This window comes from Rhinoderma darwinii, chromosome 9 (genome assembly GCF_050947455.1).
Source record: "Rhinoderma darwinii isolate aRhiDar2 chromosome 9, aRhiDar2.hap1, whole genome shotgun sequence".
NCBI lineage: Eukaryota > Metazoa > Chordata > Amphibia > Anura > Rhinodermatidae > Rhinoderma > Rhinoderma darwinii.
Window position 1 is genome coordinate 12984629 of NC_134695.1, and position 17186 is coordinate 13001814.

Here is a 17186-nt window from a genome sequence, read left to right on the forward strand (position 1 = left end):
ATAATATTCTGTGGGGACTCCACAGTGTCCTCTGTTTCAAAAGACCTGGACAAGGCATCGGCCCCCACATTCTTGTCGGCAGGTCGGTAGTGGAGTTCGAACCGGAACCGTGCAAAAAACAATGACCATCTGGCTTGACGAGGGTTCAGTCGTTGAGCCGTCTGTAGGTAGGTCAAGTTCTTGTAGTCCGTGAAGACCAGGATTGGATGAGCTGCGCTTTCCAGTAGGTGTCTCCATTCCTGCAGAGCCAGCTTGATGGCCAGTAACTCCCGGTCCCCAATCGAGTAGTTGCGCTCTGCAGAAGAAAACAGGTTGGAGTAGTAACCACATACCACCGTCTTGCCTTTCGAACCCCGCTGGTACAATAGAGCCCCGGCACCAATAGAGAAGGCGTCCACCTCTAACGAAAACTGCAGGGACACATCAGGATGGTGCAGAATGGAGGCAGACGTGAAGGCTTTCTTTAAGGTTTCAAATGCAATCTCCGCCTCTGGAGTCCATACTTTGGCATTCATACCCTTTTTAGTGAGGGTGGAGATGGGAGCTGTCAGAGAAGAGAAGTTGGGGATGAATAGTCTGTAGAAGTTGGCGAATCCCAGGAAGCGTTGTATGGCCCTTAAGCCTTGGGGACGTGGCCACTCCAGGACAGCCTTGACCTTCTCAGGATCCATCTTGAGACCCTGATCAGAGATAATGTAGCCCAGGAAGGGTAGAGACTTTTCTTGGAACACACACTTCTCCAACTTGGCGTAGAGATGATTCTCTCTTAATCTAAGCAACACCTGGCGGACATGGCCCTGATGAGTCACAAGATCTGGGGAAAAAATCAAGATATCATCGAGGCACACCACAACACAGACATAGAGGAGGTCACGAAATATGTCATTCACAAATTCTTGAAATACTGCGGGAGCATTACACAGGCCGAAGGGCATGACCAAATATTCGTAGTGTCCATCACGTGTGTTAAAGGCAGTCTTCCACTCGTCTCCCTGACGGATCCGGATTAGATTGTAGGCCCCCCGCAGGTCAAGCTTGGAAAAATGTTTCACCCCCCCGTATACGATCAAAGAGCTCAGAAATCAACGGCAAGGGGTACCTGTTCTTCACCGTGATCTGATTGAGACCCCGGTAGTCAATGCAGGGTCGAAGTGATCCATCCTTCTTTTTGACAAAGAAAAACCCGGATCCGGCCAGGGATGAAGACTTTCGTATGAAGCCCCTCTCTAGATTCTCTTTAATGTAGGCCGACATAGACTGGGTCTCTGGCAAGGAAAGAGGGTATACTCTACCGCGAGAAGGAGAAGAGTCAGGAACCAAGTCGATGGGACAGTCGATATCTCTGCCTCCTTTTTGTCGAAGACATCAGCGAACTGAGAGTAACAAGGAGGTAGCCCAGACAATGACTGAGGCGAAAAAGGCTGGGATGGACGGACATGGCACAGACAGCGGTGTAGACACTTGGGACCCCACTGAAGAACCTCTCCAGAGTTCCAATTCAGGACTGGGGCAAGCCCAGCAGCACGGGGTTGACGGCCTTGGACAGGACATACAGAGAGATCAGCTCGGAATGAAGAGCTCCCACCTGGAGTCTCAACGGCTTGGTCACAGACAAAACTGGGTCAGGCAAAGGCAGTCCATCTACCGAGGCAACGATCAATGGTCTCTCCAGCAAAACAGTGGGCAATTGAAGGAGATCCACAAGGTCTTGACAGATGAAATTGGCTGCGGAGCCAGAGTCCAGGTAGGCAGAGATTGGATGAGGTCTCTCCCCAACCACGATGGTCACAGGAATGAACAGCTTGGATGAGAATTCTCTATCAAGTGCAGTACCGCCCAGGGTGGTCTCTCCAACCAATCCCAGACATTGGGGTTTCTTAGGCTTCTGGGGACACAGACGCACGACATGGCCAGCGAGGCCACAATACAGACAGAGTCCAGAGGTGCGCCTGCGCAGTTACTCCTGATCAGACAGTTTAAGCCGATCCACCTGCATCGAGACCTCGGGCGCAGCAGAAGAACCGGGCAAGAGGGGTTGCTGGAAGTTGGGCGCCAGTTTAGGAAGCCGTCTCTCCTGTAGAATCTCTTGGGATCTCTCTCTGAGCCTTATGTCCACACGGGTAGCCAGTAGAATCAGATCATCCAGGGCAGCTGGGAGATCTCGAGCAGCCAGTTCGTCTTTGATCTCAGGCGATAGGCCATGCCAGAAGGATGCTACCAAGGCCTCATAGTTCCAAGACAATTCTCCTGCCAGAGTCCGGAACTGGATGGTGTATTCGCCCATGGAGGCGTCCTCCTGACGCAGGTTAAAAATAGCAGTGGCAGCCGATGATGCTCATCCAGGCTCCTCAAATACAGAACGGAACAACCGCACAAACCCCAGGAAGTCTCTGGTCACGGGTCCCTGTCGTTCCCAGATTGGATTCGCCCACGCCAGGGCCTTGCTGGCGAGCAAGGATACAATAAAGGCGATCCTGGCTCCGCCCAACGGAAATGCTTGGGCGTGCAGAGTGAAGTGGATTTGACATTGGTTCAGGAACCCCCTGCACGAACTTGCATCTCCATGAAACCGTGGTGGCAATGGCAGCGAGAACCGAGAGTCCGAACTGGAGCTGCCAGGAGTCTACTGCCACAATGAGTTGATCCTGTCGCGCTTGCAGATCCTGCAGGTCTGCCTGCATGGCTTGGGAGGATGACAGGCTCTTGACTTGGCCAGCGGGGTCCATGGCCTGAGCGTACTGTCACGGCGCGGGGTGTGGACCCACTGGGCTGTACCGCGTAGCGGGGTAGCAGCTGACCAACAAGGTACAAAACAATGTCTATAGTTCAAAACGGGTACCTGAGGCAATGTAGACAGTGGCAGGATCATGACTTGGCTTTCACAGCAGGAGACGACGCGGATGCGGCGGGAGACACGACTTGGCTTTCACAGCAGGTGACGCTGCGGATGCGGCGAAAGACACGACTTGACTTTCGCAGCAGGTGACGATAGTACGGGATACAGGGTACAGGCAGCAGGAATGGGCAACACTGGGAACTGGAAAAGACTGGGAGACCTTTAGCAAGACAGACTAGGGTATACAACAACGCTCAGGCAAGGAACCAGTGAGCAGAGCCCCTTTTTATTGTCCAGCAGCCATTTACTGGCCCTTTAAGGCCGTGCACGCGCGGGCGAGCGCGCCCTGCGGGGAACGGCGCGAGGACCCGGAAGACAGTACCGGCGTCTGCCAGAGGGAGGAGGACGCCGAGCAGAGAGGTGTCCATGACCGGGATCGTCAGGGGGTGAGTTAGAACGGCGATCCCCGGCCATGGACGTAACACTAAGTACATACAATAATAATGACAGGCCCTTAAATGACATCAAACAAACACCTTTATATAAGAAAAACGTCTCTGTTCCACTGGACAGGGCACCTAGAAGATGTGTGATTACTGGGTACATTATATTTGAACTTGGTGTTTACACTTTCCAGCAGGATTTATACCTTATTCTCAGCTGATTACCTGGAACATCTTCTATTCACAGAAATATACACAGATTCCACATGTTTATCTGACAAGTGTCTCAAACCAATTCCCCCCCCCCCCCCCACTCTGGTTCGTTTTACCTGGGAAGGCCTCTCAAGGTCTGTTCTCTTTGTGGGAGGCGGATATGATAAGGTTGGCACCGGTCTGCCAGGAGTGTTCTGTAGGCAAATCAAACAGCTCTAACAGAATTTAGCAGCATCAGCTGTAAAACCTGGGGCATACCAATTAGATCTTACCACATCGATCCTTGCAGTCTTGGGGCATATGTGAGGTCACACACCATCAATGCAAGTGCCATCAAGAGTGCCTTGGGTGGTACCGGTTTACCTTCCTTTATCCGTCCACATTCTGTCAGAATCTGGTTCTCACGCCTTCCGCTCCCAGTTGGACTCTTCCTGTGGAGAACAAGCTTTTCAACGCATAATCAGTAATTGATCTTAATCAGATAATTAATTTGAAGAAAAACATTAACAAATAACATCTTTACATTAAACGTTCACATTGAGCAGTAACTAGAAGTGATACATGCAAACTCATTTTTCTTCTTTATATATATCTATACATACACATATACACTGCACAGAATTCTCTGCTCTAAAATTTTCCTTTCACAACAAAAATATTTTGAAATTGGAATTTACTTGCACTGTGAAGTTATCATTTACACAAACATAATACTGACGCCTCCAATAGTCCAATGCTAAGGCTGGTCCAGAACTTTACATAAAACTTAACCTCAGTATTTAATATTCCCACAACACTTCTTGAATATCGTTATTAAACAAACTAACTTTGGAATAACATCTGGAGAACTGCTGACATCTTATCATTGTACAAACACCAGTTCAATACTTGGGATAACACTGTTCCCCTGTCACGACACACAACGTCTGCAGTGGGGAAGATATCGGCCGGGCTTCAGGCCCCCCTGAGAACAGGTCTGCACACACGAGCACATTGTCATACACTTCTACCTCGGGTAGTTGTATGTTCTGCAGTCGCTGGGACGGGTAATCTGGCCGGGCTGCACTTTTCACAGGTACCTTTGCTGTTTTACCTATGTCATGCCGTGCGCACATCATGCCAGCTGCTACAAACCTAGTGGTGGCATTATTGTATCCAGGGACAAGCCAATTTACTGACACCTGGCCGCACATTCCCTTGTTGTCAGGTCTGTCATCTCTTGCTCTCTCAATTGGCTTACCCGATGATCCAATAAAGTTCCTACTACCAATGGGCCCATAATTGTGTGCGATGCCAAAAGCGTACCCAGAGTCAGTGTAAATGTCGGCCGTCTTACCTTCTGCCAGGTTACAGCCTCAGCCTCCAGCTCTGCTCCTTGAGATGAATGAGAAGGTGAGAGTGGTTTCTGGATAATTTACCTGGTGCCTCGTATCCTGTCTTGTACGTACTGTATATGATCAAGTATTTCTACATTACAAATTTACATTAAAACCCATGTCACATATAGATAGAAAATTTCAAAGGGGTGGCGTCTTCATCCTCTAAAATAAAAACAAATGTTATACACTTCTCCACACTCATCTGATAATCCAGAACACTTTGAGAATCCCACTTTATCAGGTTCTGTAAACACTTGATTAATACAAAAACAAATAAAAATTACTAAAATCTTTACATAAAATTAACAATGTTCAGATAATTTTCACCTCCTTCCCTCCTAAATCTGTAAAGACTCATCTGTGAGTGACCTTGACCTCTTGTGTAAATTTGCTGGAGGGGGATGGTCTCTTACACAATACCTCATATTGGGTGGAGCCTACAGCACAGCATACCCAGTGCCATATTTACTGTTCTGGAAGGATCTACTCAGAAAAAGCCTCAACATTTAGGTTACTCTCATACACATTTTGTAGATCTCCTGGAACCAAATTCATTAATTCAAAACAAACCAAAATTGTACCTGATCAGTCCCTTCACCATTCCCCCCATTGTGGACTCTGTGAAAGTAATGTAGCAGGGTTCAAAACTACATCTCAACATAATAAAATTGGGCACTCTATCTGGGGGGCACTAGTTTAACCCCCTGTAATACACAACAGCCTGGAACAAAAATGACTTTCTCCTGACAAAAATACATTTTATCTTTAAAATGACTTGCAACCATTTACCTGTAAAACATTTCCCATTTTCCAAAATAACATTTAGGCAGCACTATAGCACGCGCCTCATGTGTGAAAACAAAAACAAAACAATTGTAATTAGTTATTCAATAAAACAGAAAATATTATATCTGGTAATATTAATTACTGCAAACCAATAAACTGTATATAAGAATAGGGAACAGTGGGGGCACATACATTTTCAAGACACTGTGTCTCACAATATCGGTAGTTTAATACATTTGAAATAACATCAAAACACATTAAATCTTATCACATCATAACACATAAATATGCAGCGTAACTTTTATCAACAACAGTGCATGCGCAAAGATAAGAAACTTTCCTGTACACAGAAAAAAAGAAACTGATTTTAACCCCATACCCAAAACACTAAGAATTTTTGTTTTTAGACATTACTTCTGTTAACAATAAGAGCATACAATTTAGATCCAAAATCAGAGCAATATTGTAATCCCCTTGTCTCATCTCATTCACGCCCTGTATATCAGTCAGTCTGCTTTTCACACTACACACACCACACAGCCCCCTTCCCCCTCCCAACCGAATTCTACAGGAGGGGGTCACGCACTCACTCCTCACAGCTTCTATTCTCACAATCTGAACAATTTCAATGCCGGCAAAACAACGCACGTATCTGCAATCATTCATCACACTATTGTATAGGAATTTTCTACGTTCAAAAAATTAAATACATAATCTGTAACAGTGTCCAATCTGTCGGCCACCATCTCTATTTTATGATGACGTGTTTTTTCACCAGTGCACAGCGTCCTGCAGGATGGAATCTAGAATAGAAGAAAGCACTTCAGCATATGTTACTGAGGGAAATGACAAAATTAACAAGGCTATCATTTCATACTGATTTGCTTGGGCCGGGCGTGACCTCATCAGGGGTGGGGGGCGGCCTCTCCCACAGAAAGCACATTGCTCAGCTGTGAGGGGGGTTTTGCTGCCCACAATGAGGACAGACTCAACATGAGGTACGGATGCCATTACCGGGCGGCGTCTGGTCCTGTGGTTTCTAATACATATAACATACAATACCTTTCTTATTCCTAACTTCCATTCGCTTCACCAAATCATACGAATAGGATCGTCCGGGTACGGGTGATCCTGATGATTTGAATATGGACCGTAAACCATCCATTCTAACAGTCTATATTATACACGTAATTTATATAACACTTTTGGTCTGCAACCTTCTAGTTTCACCGAGGTCTGGCCAACATATTACGTACGACTTATTACACGACTTATCAGTGCGTTGCACCCCGCGTGCGCCTGTCCCACGACTTATCACACGACTTATCGCACATTTTACACATTTTATCGTGCCCGCATGCCCGCGTATAAGACAGGTTATAATACTATCCATGACTTATCACATATTGTGCCCGCGTGCCCCTGTATAAGACAGGTTATATTTTATATCTAGTCCCTAATTACCCAGAGGATGCAGAAAAAATGGGGAATATCCTCCAGCTCACCTTGTCACAAGTAGGGTATGGTAGTCAGCGCACGGATCCTCGTGTCGGCACACGCAAGGGAAACAGCAGAAAAAGGGGAGTTGAAACCAGCGCTGAGAGTGCAAAATCTGTTAAAAACGGGAATCTTCTTCCAAGTTTTAATGTATCTTTGTTAAGAACAAAACAATGAACTACGAAAAAATAGTGGTGACGGGCAGGTAATGTCCAAGGTACAGAGAGTGATGAGGAGATAGGTGGTAGCCTACGCGTTTCAGTTGATTTACTTGTGTGTTTTGGTTCATTGTCTTGTTGCATCACCCTACATTTTTTTAGCTTGAGGTCATGGACAGCTGCAAAATGTTCTCCTGTAAAATGTTTTAATATACCTTTGAATTCATTGTTTGTCAAATGATCGCAAAGCAGCCCCAAACCATGATGCTTCCTCCACCATGCTTCACAGTTGGGTTGAGGATTTAGTGTTAGTGTGCTGTGTTCTTTTTCCTCCAAACATAGCGATGTGCATTTCTGCTAAAAAGGCCCACTTTTGTCTCATCTGTCCATAGAACATTTTCCCAGAAGTATTTTTGGAATATCCAGGTGGACTCGGGCAAACGTTTGACAGGCCGCAGTGGCTTTCTTCGTGGTGTCCTTCCTTTTTTCTAATAGTGGACAAATGAACAGAGGTTTTTGCAGTTTGTAGAGTCTTCAGTAGGTCTTTTATTATTACCCTTGGCGTCTCTATAACATGTCTTCTGAGGTCTTCTGAAAGTTGTTTGCCTCAAGACATGGTTCACACATGTTCATCTTTCTTGAAAAGAACAGACTTGTCTGTAACCAGGCTTTGTGTGCCTTTATTTAACGAGCAAAGCACCTGTGAAACTCACACTTCCAATCTCATCGCCTAAACTGAAACACCTTTTGTCAATTATCTCTCGGAGAAGTCATTGACACTTTCTCCCGACACTGTGAATGTTTACTCAATGTGCTCAATAAAAGACATGAACAGTACAACTGTTTGTGTGTTAATAGTTTACTTACATTGTGTTTGTCTATAATTGTGATTTAGAAAACAAGAAAACAATTAGACCACATTTCCTTAGTAATCAATGCAGGTAATTCCAAAGGGTTCACTTTCTTTTTTTCTTGCAACTTTACCTATCTCATCTATCTATCTCTCTCTCTCTCTCTCTCTATCTACAGGAGGAGAAAGAGTATTCAAGAAGTTTGCTGGAAGATAAAGAAGTTTTAGAACATCAACTTTCTGCTGAGAGAGAACGCTCAGAAAGACTGCGAATGTGCGAGAGAGAAAAGCAGTTACTTGAAGAGAAACTAAAGAAAGTTGAAATGGTATAATATGACTCTAGCTGTCAATATTTCATAATATTTGTATACAGATACAGTACTGTGAAAAATTTTAGGCAGTTGTGGAAAAATGCTGCAATGTACTATTTTTGATTGCTTTCAAAAATAGAAGTGTTAATATTTTATTATCAGGTTAAGAATTGTAGTTGGCACACCTTGCTTGTGTTTCAGAAATTATATTTATTGGATTCTCAAGATGGATGCCAGAGGCTATATGTGCGACGTCGACGTTTCGGTCGTTTAGACCTTCGTCGGGCACTAGAGAAATATGTATAGACGATTAGAGCATATCTTGAGTATAGAAAGCTGTTACTTCATTCACATCATAACATCACATAATATGTCATATAAATTCTCGATGTAATATAGAACATATAACTGGGTCAATAATAACATAATAATCCTTACAAAATTAAGACTATGAAATTGACATTAGGATTTAAAAACAATGGGAGGAAACAGATATATAAATCCCAGGTATATTCACCACATCGGGGGGAGCGCCATATGACTGTAGGGAGATAGCTGGTGTCCTGGATGGCCGTACACCTTCAAGTATACGTAGTGTATATAACATAATCTCGTGAGCATATGGATAGGTCGGTTACCATCTGACATCGATATTCTACGTCTACGTGGAATATCGATGTCAGATGGTAACCGACCTATCCATATGCTCACGAGATTATGTTATATACGCTACGTATACTTGAAGGTGTACGGCCATACAGGACACCAGCTATCTCCCTACAGTCATATGGCGCTCCCCCTGATGTGGTGAATATACCTGGGATTTATATATCTGTTTCCTCCCATTGTTTTTAAATCCTAATGTGAATTTCATAGTCTTAATTTTGTAAGGATTACTATGTTAAGATTGACCCAGTTATATGTTCTATATTACATCGAGAATTTATATGACATATTATGTGATGTTATGATGTGAATGAAGTAACAGCTTTCTATACTCAAGATATGCTCTAATCGTGTATACATATTTCTCTAGTGCCCGACGAAGGTCTAAACGACCGAAACGTAGACGTCGCACATATAGCCTCTGGCATCCATCTTGAGAATCCAACAAATATAATTTCTGAAACACAAGCAAGGTGTGCCGACTACAATTCTTAACCTACATCCGGGTTGGGACCCTACCTCGAGCACCCAAGGATACCGGTGCTATCTGAACACACCATAAATATTTTATTATCAGTTAGCAAAATGCAAAGTGAATGAACAGAAGAGAAATCTAAATCAAATCAAAATTTGGTGTGACCACCATTTGCCTTCAAAACAGCATCAATTCTTCTAGATGGATGTAGGTTTCCTCAAATCCTTCTGTCTCTTCGTGTAATTCCAGACAGACATCACTTCCAGGGCTCCTTGTTCTTCTTTACGCTGAAAATAGTTCTTAATGACATTGGTTGCATGTTTGGGGTCATTGTCCTGCTGCAGAATAAATTCGGAGCCAATCAGATGTCTCCATGATGGTATTGCATGATGGAAAAGTATCTGCCTGTATTTCTCAGCATTGAGGACAACATTAATCCTTATTAAATCCCCAACACCATTTGCCGAAATTCAGCCCCAAACCTGCAAGGAAACGCCACCATACTTCACAGTGGCCTGCAGACACTCATTATTGTACCGCTCTCCAGCCCTTCGGCAAATATACTGCCTTCTGTTACAGACAAATATTTCCAATTTTGAACCATCAGTCCAGAGCATCTGCTGACATTTTTCTGCACCACAGTTCCTATGTTTTTGTGCATAGTTGAGTCGCTTGGCCTTGTTTCCAATTTGGAAGGTATGGGATTTTTGCTGCAATTTTACCATGAAGACCACTTCTCGCCAGACCTCTCTTAACAGTAGATGGGTGTACCTGGGTCTCTTGGGTTTCTGACAATTTTGCGTTAATGGCACTGATGGGCATCTTCCGATTTCAAAGGGAAGTAAGCGTGATGTGTATTTGATCTGCTGCACTAAGTTTCTTTGGCCAACCACTGCATCTATGGTCCTCAACGTTGCCTGTTTCTTTGTGCTTCTTCAAAAGGGATTGAATAGCACATCTTTAAACCCCAGTCTGCCTTGTAATATTTGCCTGGGAGAGACCTTGCTGATGCAGTAACCACCTTGTGTCTTGCTGCTGTGCTCAGTCTTGCCATGGTGGACCTGTGACATGAAACTGTCTTCCACAACCTCACCTTTGTAGCAGAGTGTGGCTGTTCCTCACCCAATTTTAAACCTACAAAGATGTCTTTGTTACAGTTAATGACTATGTTTCAACCTACATAGGAAAATGATGATCATTATCACCTGTTTGGTATAATTGGTTAATCATACTCGTGACTATAATCCTGCAAAATCCATGACTTGTGCAAGTGTATGAAGAAGAATTGATGCAGTTTTAACCCCTTCCCGCTCCTTGACGTACTATTACGTCATGGCAGCTGTATCGTTCGCGCTCCATGCCGTAATAGTACGTCTCGGGAGTAACGGCCGTTTCGGCCGTCCTCCCGACACATACAGGAGCTGTGACGCTGCTGTCTTGTTCAGCAGCTGTCACAGCTCCTACAGCGGGGACCGATCGCTGTGTCCCCGCTGATTAACCCCTTAAAAGCCGCGTTCTATAGAGATCGCGGCTTTTTAGGGGTTAAGCTGCCATCGCCGGCCTGCTACGCGATAGCGGCCGGCGATGGTGACTATGGCAACCGGACACCAAACAATGGCGTCCGGCTATGCCATAGACGGAAGCCTAGTGGGTCCTGACAACGTCAGGACCCACTATGCTTGCTGTCAGTGAGTAGCTGACAGTTCTAATACACTGCACTACGCATGTAGTGCAGTGTATTAGAATAGCGATCAGGGCCTCCTGCCCTCAAGTCCCCTAGTGGGACAAAGTAATAAAGTAAAAAAAAAGTTAAAAAAAGATGTGTAAAAATAAGAAAATAAAAGTTTTAAAAGTAATAAAAGTAAAAGTCCCACTTTTTCCCTTATCAGTCCTTTATTATTAATAAAAATATATAAACAAACAAATAAACTATACATAATTGGTATCGCCGCGTCCGTAACGGCCTGAACTACAAAATTATTTTGTTATTTATCCCGCACGGTGAACGCCGTAAAAAAAATATTAATAAACCGTACCACAATCACAATTGTTTGGTCACTTCACCTCCCAAAAAATGGAATAAAAAGAGATCAAAAAGTCGCATGTACCTAAAAATGGTACTGATGGAAAATACAGTTCGTTACGCAAAAAATAAGTCCTCGCACGGCTTTATTGATTGAAAAATAAAAACGTTATGGCTCTTAGAATAAGGCAACACAAAAAGTGAATGATTGTTTACAAAACGTATTTTATTGTGCAAACGCCATAAGACATAAAAAAAAACTATAAACATCTGGTATCGCCGTGATCGTATCGCCCCGCAGAATAAAGTTAATATATCATTTATAGCGCACGGTGAACGCTGTAAAAAAAAAAGTATACAAAAACAATAGTAGAATTGCTGTTTATTAGTCACCACGCCACCTAAAAATGGAATAAAAACTGATCAAAAAGCCGCATGCACCCCATGAAAACTACAATGGATTCCTCAAGGGGTCTAGTTTCCAAATTGGGGTCACTTTTGGGGGGTTTCCAATGTTTTGGCACCACAAGACCTCTTCAAACCGGACATGGTGCCTAATAAAAAAGAGGGCTCAAAATCCGCTAGGTGCTCCTTTGCTTCGGAGGCCGGTGCTTCAGTCCATTACCGCCCGAGGGCAACATGTGGGATATTTCTCTAAACTGCAGAATCTGGGCAATAAGTATTGAGTTGCGTTTCTCTGATAAATCCTTTTATGTTATAAAAAAAATGGTATAAAAAGAGTAAATTTCACCTCTACTTTGCTCTAAATTTCTGTGAAACACCTAAAGGGTTCATAAACTTTCTAAATGCTGTTGTGAATACTTTGAGGGGTCTAGTTTCTAAAATGGGGTGTTTGATAGGGGTTTCTAATATATGGGCCCCTCAAAGCAACTTCAGAAATGAACTGGAACCTAAAAAAATAAATAAATGAGGCAATACTTTGCTTCTTACATTATACTGATAATGAGCCGTGCCCACTCCGAGATGACCCCAGTTTTGACCGTTTGTATAAACGGAGACCCCTATTAGACCGTTCCAGTGCCCGGTTTTCCCAAGCATACACCCCCGAGAAGTGTTTTTCTATTGATGAGTCCCTGGTACATTTTAAAGGGAGGGTTCAATTCCGCCAGTACCTGCCAGGTAAGAGGGCAAGGTATGGCATGAAGATGTATAAGCTGTGCGAGAGTGCATCAGGGTATACCTACATGTTTAGGATATATGAAGGAAAGGCCACCCCCAAACCAGACTGCATCCTGGACTACAATAGGTACATGGGAGGGATGGACTTGTCAAATCAAGTCCTGAAGCCCTACAGCGCCATGCGGTGTGGTATAAGAAGCTGGCCGGGCACATCATACAGATGGCTTTGTACAATGCGTATGTGCTACGTCGATGTGCAGGCCAGAGGGGAACTTTCCTGGAATTTCAAGATCTAATCTTTAGGGACCAGGAAGGGGGGGCACCCAGTACTTCTGGAAGCGAGGCCACACGCATCGTACCAGGGCAACACTTTCCAGGAGAAGGTCCCCAAACCGGTGGAAAGGGAAAGAGTCAAAAGAGGTGCAGAGTCTGCTATAAGAGGGGGATAAGGAAGAACACAATATACCAATGTGACACGTGTCCCGAAAAACCAGGGCTCTGTATAAAAGATTGTTTTAAAATGTATCATACATCCCTTGATTTTTAATTTACCCTGATGCACTCCGCACAGCTTACCCCCCTCATCTTTCCCTTCTGAGCCCTGCCGTATGCCCAGGCAGCTGATAACAGCCACATGTAGGGTATTGTCGTACCCAGGAGAACCCACATTACAATTTAAGGGGTGTATATCTCCGGTGGCGCATGCTGGGCACACTATATTGGACACTGAAATGGCATATACATATATAAAATTGCAAATCTCACACTGCACCATCTGCTGCGCATTATCTTTTACACAGTACCTGTGGGGTCAAAATGCTCACTACACCTCTAGATGAATGTCTTAAGGGGTGTAGTTTTTAAAATGGGGTCACTTCTCGGGGGTTTCAACTGTACTGGTACCTCAGGGGCTTCTGCACACATGACTTAGCACCAGAAAAGCTCCAGTAGGCCAAATGGTGGTCCTTTCCTTCTGAGCCCTCCCATGGGCCCAAAGGGCAGTTTATCACCACAAATGGGGTATTGCCGCACTAAGGACAAATTGGGCAACAAAATGGGGTATGTTGTTCCCTGTGAAAATAAGAAATTTTGATCAAAAATGACATCTTATTGGAAAAAATATAATTTTTTTCATTTCACAGCCCAATTCAAATAGGTGCTGTGAAAAACCTGTGCGGTCAAAATGATAACAAAAACCATAAATGAATTCCTTGAGGGGTGTAGTTTCCAAAATGGGGTCACTTCTGGTGGGTTTCCATTGCTTTGATACCTCTGGGGCTCTGCAAATGCGACATGGCACCCGAAAACCAATCCAGCAAAATCTGGACTCCAACAAACACATAGCGCTCCTTTCCTTCTGAGCCCTCCCATGGGCCCAAACGGCAGTTTATCACCACAAATGGGGTATTGCCGCACTAAGGACAAATTGGGCAACAAAATGGGGTATGTTGTTCCCTGTGAAAATAAGAAAATTTGATCAAAAATGACATTTTATTGGAAAAAATATCATTTTTTTCATTTCACAGCCCAATTCAAATAGGTGCTGTGAAAAAACTTTGCGGTCAAAATGATAACAAAAACCATAAATGAATTCCTTGAGGGGTGTAATTTCCAAAATGGGGTCACTTCTGGTGGGTTTCCATTGTTTTGATACCTCAACGCCTCTTCAAACCTGGCATGCTGCCTAAAATATATTCTAATAAAAAAGAGGCCTCAAAATGCACTAGGTGCTTCTTTGCTTCTAGGGCTTGTGTTTTAGTCCACGAGCGCAGTAGGGCCACATGTGGGACATTTCTAAAAACTGCAGAATCTGGACAATACATATTTAGTAGTGTTTCTCTGGTAAAACCTTCTCTGTTACTAAAAAAAAATTGAATAAAATTGAAATTCAGCAGAAAAAATGAAATTTGCAAATTTCATTTCCACTTTGCTTTAATTCCTGTGAAATGCCTGAAGGGTTAAAAAAACTTTCTATATGCTGTTTTGAATACTTTGAGGGGTCTAGTTTTTAAAATGGGGTGTTTTATGGGGGTTTCTAATACATAGGCCCCTCAAATCCACTTCAGAACTGAACTGGCACCTTCAAAAAAAGGCTTTTGAAATTTTCTTAAGAATATGAGAAATTGCTGTTTATGTTCTAAACCTTGTAACGTCCAAGAAAAATAAAATAATGTTCAAAAAACGATGCCAATCTAAAGTAGACATATGGGAAATGTGAACTAGTAACTATTTTGGGTGGTATAACAGTCTGTTTTTCAAGCAGATGCATTTAAATTCTGAAAAATGCTATTTTTTGTAAATTTTCTCTAAATTTTGCAATTTTTCACAAATAAAGACTGAATATATCGACCAAATTTTACCACGAACATGAAGCCCAAAGTGTCACGAGAAAACAATCTCAGAATCGCTTGGATAGGTTTAAGCATTCCGACGTTATTACCACATAAAGTGAAATATGTCAGATTTGAAAAATGGGCTCTGAGCCTTAAGGCCCAAACTAGGCTGCGTCCTTAAGGGGTTAAAGGCAAAGGGTGGTAACAATAAATATTGATTTGATTTAGATTGTTCTTCTGTTCATTCACTTTGTATTTTGTTAATTGAAAAAACTATTAACACTTCTATTTTTACTGTACTGTGTGTATATATATATAGATATAGATATATAGCTCTCTCTATATATATATATATCTCTCTATATATATATATATATCTATATCTATATATATATATATATATATATCTATATATATATATATATATATATATATATATATATATATATATATATATTAGGCCAGTGAGTATTTTGACCATATCATCATTTTTATGCATATTTTACAACTACAAGCTGTATAAACTTGACTGCTTATTGTATTGTAGCATATCATGTGATGTGTATTTGTGTAATGACGGAGGATATGGGCTAAGGAGAGCAAGAATCTATATCAAGTTGTGCATAATTATTAGGCAGCTTGTTTTCCTCTGGCAAAATGGGCCAAAAAAGAGATTTAACTGACTCTGAAAAGTCAAAAATTGTTAAAAGTCTTTCAGAGGGATGCAGCACTCTTGAAATTGCTAAGATATTGGGGCGTGATCACAGAACCATCAAAAGTTTGGTTGCAAATAGTCAACATGTCAGCAAAATACATGTTGAGAAAAAAAGCCTGCAAATGAACTGCCAAAGATTTGAGAAGAATCAAACGTGAAGTGACCAGGAACCCATTATCCTCCAGTGCTGTCCTATTCCAGAACGTCAACCTCTCCGGAGTGCCCAGAAGTACAAGGTGTTCAGTGCTCAGAGACATGGCCAAGGTAAGGAAGCCTGAAACCCGACCACCACTAAACAGGACAGATAAGTTGAAATGTCAAGACTGGGCCAAGAAATATCTGAAGACTGATTTTTCAAAGGTTTTATGGACTAATGATGAGATGAGAGTGAGGCCCCATGCACATGACCGTAAAAAAAAAACTCAGTTTTTGCAGCCCGCAATTGCGCTCGGCAAAAACGGACCCATTCACTTCCATCGAACGCGGACACCTTTCTGTATCGCTGTCCGTGCCGTAGCAATGTTCCGAAAATTATGGAACATGTCCGTTATTTTGCATTTTGCGGGCATACCTTGTATGGGAGCACGGCCTGAAAATGCGGGTCGCAGTCGGCAGCCGGCCGTGATTACGGGCATGGCCGTGTGCATGGGGCCTAACCCTTGACGGTCCAGATGGATGGGCCCATGGCTGGATCAGTAATGGGCACAGAGCTCCACTTTGACTCAGACGCCAGCAAGATGGAGGTGGGGTACTGCTATGGCCTGGTGTTATTAAAGATGAGCTAGTTTGACCTTTTCATGTTGAAGATGGACTAAAAAGCAACTCTCAAACCTAATGCCAGTTTTTAGAAGACACTTTCATTAAGCTGTGGTACACGAAAAAGTCTGCATCTTTCAAGAAAACCATGATTTTTATGCAGCACAATGCTCCATCGCATGCATCGAAGTACTCCACTGCATGGCTAGCCAGTAAAGGCCTTAAAGATGAAAGAATAATGACATGGCCCCTTCCTCATCTGACATAAACCCTATTGAGAGCTTGTGGGCCCTTTTTAAATAGCAGAATTACGGTGAAGGAAAACAGTACACACCTCTGAACAGTGTCTGGGAGGCTATGGTTGCTGCTGCACAAAAAGTTGATCATCAACAGATTAAGAAACTAACAGACTCCATAGATGGAAGGCTTATTACTGTTATTGAAAAGAAGGTTAAGGCCTCATTCAAACGCAGAAATATAGGACCTGTCGTGAGTTTTACGCAGCGGACTCACGCTGCTCAAAAATCACGGACAGTCTGCACTGCCCTATAGACTAGCATAGGTCCGTGCGACGCGCGTGAAAAGCACGCGCGTTGCACGGACGT

General features: G+C 43.2%; 1 protein-coding gene across 1 annotated transcript in view; it reads left to right on the forward strand.

Annotated features, from left to right (window-relative positions):
• The window catches only part of LOC142660260 (uncharacterized), a 148859-nt gene that overhangs the window by 110529 nt on the left and 21144 nt on the right, over nucleotides 1-17186 (forward strand). Inside the window, exon 11 of the mRNA XM_075836850.1 lies at nucleotides 8342-8488. Within this exon, the coding sequence (XP_075692965.1) occupies nucleotides 8342-8488 (147 nt within the window). The remainder of the gene's footprint in view (nucleotides 1-8341; nucleotides 8489-17186) is intronic.